The sequence below is a fragment of the Columba livia genome, chromosome 11 (genome assembly GCF_036013475.1).
Source record: "Columba livia isolate bColLiv1 breed racing homer chromosome 11, bColLiv1.pat.W.v2, whole genome shotgun sequence".
Classification (NCBI taxonomy): Eukaryota; Metazoa; Chordata; class Aves; order Columbiformes; family Columbidae; genus Columba; species Columba livia.
The window spans coordinates 13,262,980-13,269,298 of record NC_088612.1 but is presented as its reverse complement, the minus strand read 5'-3'; the positions used below and the strand labels follow the sequence as shown (position 1 = coordinate 13,269,298).

The window sequence follows — 6,319 nt, the reverse complement described above, 5'->3', positions numbered from 1 at the left end:
TCTGCAAGTGCTGTGGTCACTGGGTGGCTCTGACTGCGGGACCAAGGCGAGGGCAGTGGGGGTGCAGTGCTACAGCCAGGCACAGCTGGGCAGCCCCCCTGGACCTGTGCTGGGGGGCACCACCGCCCACCTCCCCACCTCAGTGCAGCCCCAAGTGCCAGTCGTGCAGCTGCTGGTGGGACATGGAGCCATGGGGAGGGCAGTGGGAGTGGGGGCACCTGAGACCGCGGCACTGCCCCAAGCAGTGGGTGCCTCCCCCACCCGGGTGCTGCTCTGGTTAATGTTAAAGGCAGGCAGACGTCAGCGCCTGGCCCTGCCTCCCCCCAGCCCCTCCAGCAGGACTGTTTTTCCTCCGGGAGCGGAATCTGCCAGTCCTCTGTGGCTAAAAAAAGCCATTGGCTTGGCCCGTGCAGAGGGACAGCAAACCTTGCAGGCCAAGCAGCCTCCTGGCTGCCCCAGCACCTCTTGGCTCCTGTGTACGTTCTTGGGGTGCCCCCCCAGGGCATCGTCCCCTCCTCCCTGTGCTGCGGTCAGGTGAGGTGAAGCTCCCCAAGGCAATGGAGGCAGCTGCTGTTCCCGCAGCCCCGTCCCGCTGGGCCCAGCTGCCCTGAGTCACGTGCTGGCACCACGCAGGGTCCGGCACTTCTATGTAGGGAAAACCTGAGCCGGCTCCAAGCCCTGGGCTCCGTGTGCAGCGTGTCTCCCATACAGATGTGCCCAGCGGGGTCATGTCTCTTTGCTAGGAACGGGGACCACCACAGACCCTCTAGCTCCTCACACCCCACACTGGCCAGAGCAGGGGGGGCTGGATACACAGTGGGCATGGAGGGACCTGACGCCTTGCACATCCGCCCTTGTCACCGCGTCCCAAGGACCCCAGTGAAAGCTGATCCCGGGCTCACCGGTCACCTTGTGCTTTGGCACCAGTTGCACCGAGCAAGTGGCATCTCCCCCATCACCCACCCGGGGGGGAAACCCTCCTGCCTCGTGGGACACCCCAGGGGGGCACCCCCCAGTGGGTGTTTTAGATGGGATGCGCTGTGTGGTGGGGGGGTGCTGCAACGGCCCGCCCTGCCCCGCGAGACCCCGCGCGGGCCCTTCTAAGGCCCCACGGCGGGGCCCGGGCACGGACCGCCCCGGGGCGGAGCGAACCGCGTCCCCGCGCCGCCGCCACCGCCCCCGTCGCGTCCGCCCCGTCGCGCCCCGCCATGGCTGCCCGCTGTCTCCGCGCCGCCCCGGCGCTGAGCCGCCTGGCCCGCTGCCCTCTGCCCGCCGCCGCCGTGGGGCAGCGGCGACACTGTGAGTGGGGTGACCTTGGTGGGGGGGCGTGGGGGGAGCCCTCGTGTCCTTGAGGACGGAGGCGGCGGCTGCTCCTGTCCCGAGCGGGAGTTGCACCGGTCCCGGCCCACAGGGGGGTTTGCATGTCGGGTCGAGTCGGTTTTTGTTTTGGGGGGTGGCGGGTTTGCAACTGGATCTGCACCCCCTCTTACAGCCGGTCTCAGGAAGGTTTGCACGGACCCATGCGGGATTTTGCAGCCGGTTTCAGTCCGGGAGGGCTTTGGTCCCAGTTCTATGCGGGGTTTTGCAGCCCCACTTGCAGCCAGGCTTGGCTTCCTGAGTTTGTTCCTGCGTTTTGCACCCCTGCTTGTACCCGCTTTGACCCTGGAGCGGTTTGTTCCTGGCCCAGGGCTCACGTGAGATTTTGCAGCCCAGGTCCCGCCCCAAGAGGGGTTTGCACCCGTTCCTGGTCCCACGTGGAATTTTGCAGCCTGGCCAGCAGCCAGGCTCTACCCCCAGATAGATTTCCTCTTGGTCCTGGTCCCAGTTCCACCTTGGGTTTTGTATCCCGACCTGCAGCCAGGCTTGGCACCCAGCTAGGTTTTACTCCTGGTCCAGGTCCCACGCACGGACTTGCATCTGGATCCAGTCCTGGGAGGCATTTCCTCCAGGTCCTTGTCCCGTGCAGGGTTCTGCACTCCAGCTGGTACCTGGCTCTGGACCTGGCGTGGTTTGTGTCCGTTCCTGGTCCTGGACTCACAGGGGGCTTTGCAGCCCAGGTTGCACCCAGGTCCTGCTTTGAGTGGGGTGTGTGACCATTCCCAGTCCTGCTCCCCTGTGAGGTTTTGCACCCTGACCTGCACCCAGCCCTGAGCAGGGCTGGTTCCCCAACCTGCTGACGGGACCCTGTGGTCCCTGTGAGACGTCTGGTCCCACGCCGGGGTGCAGAGCTGTGGGACTGGTGCCGGCGGTGCTGGGCATGTGCCTGTATGTGCTCCTGACACCCACCCGCCACTCCCCAGATGCCGACAAGCGGATCAAGGTGACCAATCCGGTGGTGGAGATGGACGGAGATGAGATGACGCGGATCATCTGGGCCTTCATCAAGGAGAAGGTAATGACGTCCTGTCTGAGGAACGGGTGGGTGCTGGATGGGCGAACAGGCAGCTGTTGTACAGGGGACAGGCTGTCCCTTTGTCTGTACCCCCCCCCCCCCGCCTCCCGCTCTGTCCGTCCTTCTCAGTCTGTCTGTCTGCAGGAAGCAGGTGGTGAGATCAGCACAGCTTCCGCTGAGTCCTGGAAGTGAGGAGGTCCCACAAAGGGGGACCGTCCCAGGCAGGGGGGGACAGTCCCAGGCAGGGGGCTGGGGCTGGTCATGCTGCAGCGCATGGTGCTGGGCCCTTGCCACCCCACAGTGTGCCCCACCTGACCCTCTCCTGGGCCCCTCAGCTCATCCTGCCCAATGTGGACGTCCAGCTGAAGTATTTTGACCTGGGTCTGCCACACCGGGACAAGACAGACGACCAGGTCACCATCGACTCAGCACTGGCCACCCAGAAGTACAGCGTGGCTGTCAAGTGTGCCACCATCACGCCGGACGAAGCCAGGGTGGAAGGTGGGTGGGGGTGGGGGGTCAGTGCCGACAGCCCCAGGGAAGCTGAGCCCCCCATGTGCCCCAGCCCCTTGGGGTCAGCCAGCAGCTCCCTCCACCAGCTCAGGGTTCTGGTGGGTTGGGGGCTGAGCTGCAGCCTGGGCTGAGGGTCTGGGTGCTTGAGGGGACCCTGAGGGCGCAGGGCTGGGGACAGACTGGCCTCTGCCGAGTGCTGGTCACGAGTCCACACCGGCTGTCCCTCTTGTTGGCTGACCTGGCAGCAGATGCTGGCAGCGGCCCACGGCACGGAGGAGGGGGGGCAGCAGGGGCCGGGCGCTGGGCTGCACCTGCTGGGGGCGTGCCTGGGGGCTTCACCTCCTCATGCTGCAGAGTTCAAGCTGAAGAAGATGTGGAAGAGCCCCAACGGCACCATCCGAAACATCCTGGGGGGCACAGTGTTCCGGGAACCCATCATCTGCAAGAACATCCCGCGCCTGGTGCCCGGCTGGACCAAGCCCATCACCATTGGCAGGCATGCCCACGGCGACCAGGTGAGCCCCACAGCAACCAAATGAGCCCCATGGCAACCAAGTGAGCCTATGGGCAGCTGCCTGCAGGGGGGGGGGCTGGCAGCTCCTGCCCTGCCCCATGTTCTGCCCTGCCCTGTGCAGTACAAAGCCACTGACTTCGTGGTGGGCAAGTCCGGGACGTTCAAGATGGTCTTCACGCCAAAGGACGGCAGTGGGACCAAGGAGTGGGAGGTCTTCAACTTTCCTGGTGGCGGCGTGGGCATGGGCATGTACAACACGGATGAGGTAACAGGGTGGGCGGGGGGCACAGGAGGGTCCCTGTGGGGTGGCACAGCCTTGCCATCTGTGTGGGCCCGGCCAGGCGCAGGGTTCAGTGTCCCAGGGGTCCATACATTCCCTTGCAGTCCATCTCAGGCTTCGCACACAGCTGCTTCCAGTACGCCATCCAGAAGAAGTGGCCTCTCTACATGAGCACCAAGAACACCATCCTCAAGGCCTATGATGGGCGCTTCAAAGACCTTTTCCAGGAGATCTTTGATAAGTACGAATGTGGGGGAACTGCCTGGGGGGGCTGGCTGCCCCTCCTGGAATATTTCCCGGGAGTTGCAGTGGGACCCAGCCGGGGGGGGGCATGGGCGGGCACAGCTGACACCTCTCCTGGGCTCCCAGGCACTACAAGACTGAGTTCGACAAGCTGAAGATCTGGTACGAGCACCGGCTCATCGATGACATGGTCGCCCAGGTGCTGAAGTCCTCCGGCGGCTTTGTCTGGGCCTGCAAGAACTATGACGGGGACGTCCAGTCAGACATCCTGGCCCAAGGTGTGGCGGTGGCATGGGGTGCTGTGAGGCGGTGTGGGAGGCTGTGGGGCAGTGTGGGGTGCTGTGGGATGCTACAGGGTGGGCTCTGTGTGGTCGCTTTCCCAGGGCCACCCTGACCCCTGTCTTGCCGCAGGGTTTGGCTCCCTGGGGCTGATGACCTCAGTGCTGGTGTGTCCGGACGGGAAGACCATCGAGGCCGAGGCGGCCCACGGCACCGTCACCCGCCACTACCGGGAGCACCAGAAGGTGGGTGTGCTCTGTTTGTAGTGGTTGCCCGTGTCATGCTGCCCATGTCATGCTGCCTGTGCCTGCCCGCTGAGCGATCTCTCTGCACAGGGACGACCCACCAGCACAAACCCCATCGCTAGCATCTTCGCCTGGACGCGCGGCCTGGAGCACCGGGGCAAGCTGGACAGTAATCCCGACCTGATCAAGTGAGTGGGGGTGGTGGCGGCACCCCAGGGCAGGGGGTGCAGCCAGCCGTGGTGGAGCTCTGCAGCACAGGAAGGCTGGTGAGGTGCTGGCTTTGCTGGAGCCGTGTGGCACCACTGTCTCCAGGTTTGCTCAGACGCTGGAGAAGGTTTGTGTTGAAACGGTGGAGAGTGGGACGATGACGAAGGACCTCGCTGGCTGCATCCATGGCCTTGCCAAGTACGTGTGGCTGCGGGGCAGAGCGCGTAGGGCAGCCACGACGGCAGACTGCCCGCGAGACAGTCCCCAGGGACCTGGGGCAGCTATTCCCAGCTCACGGGGTTAGGCGGTGTCTGCAGCTGGGCGGGGGCCACATCCTGCTCTGGGGCCATGTCCTGCACTGTGGGGCAGGCAGGGACCCGCTGGCCACGGGACCCCTCCAGCCTCTCTGTACCCCTGCAGTGTGAAGCTGAATGAGCACTTTGTGAACACCACCGACTTCCTGGATGCCATCAAGAACAACCTGGACAAGGCCCTGGGCAAGCACTAGAGTGACGCAGGGGATGCCCAGCCCTGGTGTCACTTGGATGGACAGGGACCCAGTGCCGCCTCCAGCTCACCAGCACCACTCAGGAACAGTGGAATAGTTTTTATAAGCAGTTTTCTTACAAGTGTTTTTAAAGCCTTTCTATTGGGGGTTTGTTTCTGGGGGGCCCTAGTCCCACACTGACTCGTGTACCCCCCACCCTCACGGTGCCAGCAGCCATTAAACCTCCCCAGCCCATGGCGTGTAGTGCTGGTGCCACAGCTTTCATGGCATGGGCATGGGGTGGGCCAGCCGCAGGAGGCAGCCAGCAGCTAAAGAATATGCATTTGTTAGAATTATTGCTAAACAACTCTTCAAACAGAGGAGATAAACGAACAAAAACACAGTAGGGCTTTGCACAAGGGGTGGCCGAACGCTCTCTGTACGCGAGGGGGGGACTCTGGGGAGCGGGGGCTGAACGGCTGCCGGCCCTTGCTCTGCCACAGCCCCGGCACTGACCAGGACCCCCCACCTTGTGAGCTGGGACCCCCCACCTTGCCCCGCGGGGCAGAGCCCAGTGCTGCAGCCACCCGGGGCTGCCTCATGGTAGCAGCAAAGACCCCCTGGCTCAGTGCCACCCAGCACGGGGGGACACGTGTCACGGCTTTTTGGTAGTAGACTGAGGTAGCATGGGGGGGTTATGCTGGCAGGGTGCTGGGAGTGCTGCAGTAGGGGTCCAGGCTGCTGAATGCTCCATCCCGCCCCTTGGCTGGGGGGCACCCTGCCCTGCTGGGGGCTGGGAGCCAGGAGGGGGGAAGCACTGTCACCCCTGGAGCCAGCCTGGGGCTTTGGAGATGGGGTGGATGGTGCTGGGTCATGGGCAGTGTGGGGGTACACAGGCCTGCACTTGCTTGGAGGCCTGTGGTGTGCACGGAGTGGTGTGTCCCCAACCCTGTGCCAGCACCACGGCTCGTCCCCGCCTCCCGGCCCTGCTGCAGCTGCCCAGGCGGTGTTGGCGCCTGCCAGAGTCCTGCCTGGCACGGGGCCTGCACTGGGTGACGCTGCGGGTGCTGCCCAGCCCCACGCAGGGACAGTGGCCCAGGCCCAGCCACTGCTGCCCCAGCTCCTTTCTCTCCCTCCACAGCACATGGGAACAGAGGTG

General features: G+C 64.6%; 1 protein-coding gene across 1 annotated transcript; it reads left to right on the top strand.

Moving 5' to 3' along the window:
- Nucleotides 1–1,139: 1,139 nt before the first annotated feature.
- Nucleotides 1,140–5,424, top strand: IDH2 (isocitrate dehydrogenase (NADP(+)) 2). The gene is made up of 11 exons (XM_065076931.1): nucleotides 1,140–1,299; nucleotides 2,301–2,392; nucleotides 2,728–2,893; nucleotides 3,260–3,420; nucleotides 3,541–3,684; nucleotides 3,804–3,940; nucleotides 4,069–4,220; nucleotides 4,354–4,466; nucleotides 4,557–4,654; nucleotides 4,779–4,871; nucleotides 5,094–5,424. The coding sequence occupies exons 1-11, from the start codon at nucleotides 1,209–1,211 to the stop codon at nucleotides 5,179–5,181; spliced, it is 1,335 nt and encodes a 444-aa protein (XP_064933003.1). The 5' UTR covers nucleotides 1,140–1,208; the 3' UTR covers nucleotides 5,182–5,424.
- The last annotated feature ends 895 nt before the right edge of the window (nucleotides 5,425–6,319 follow it).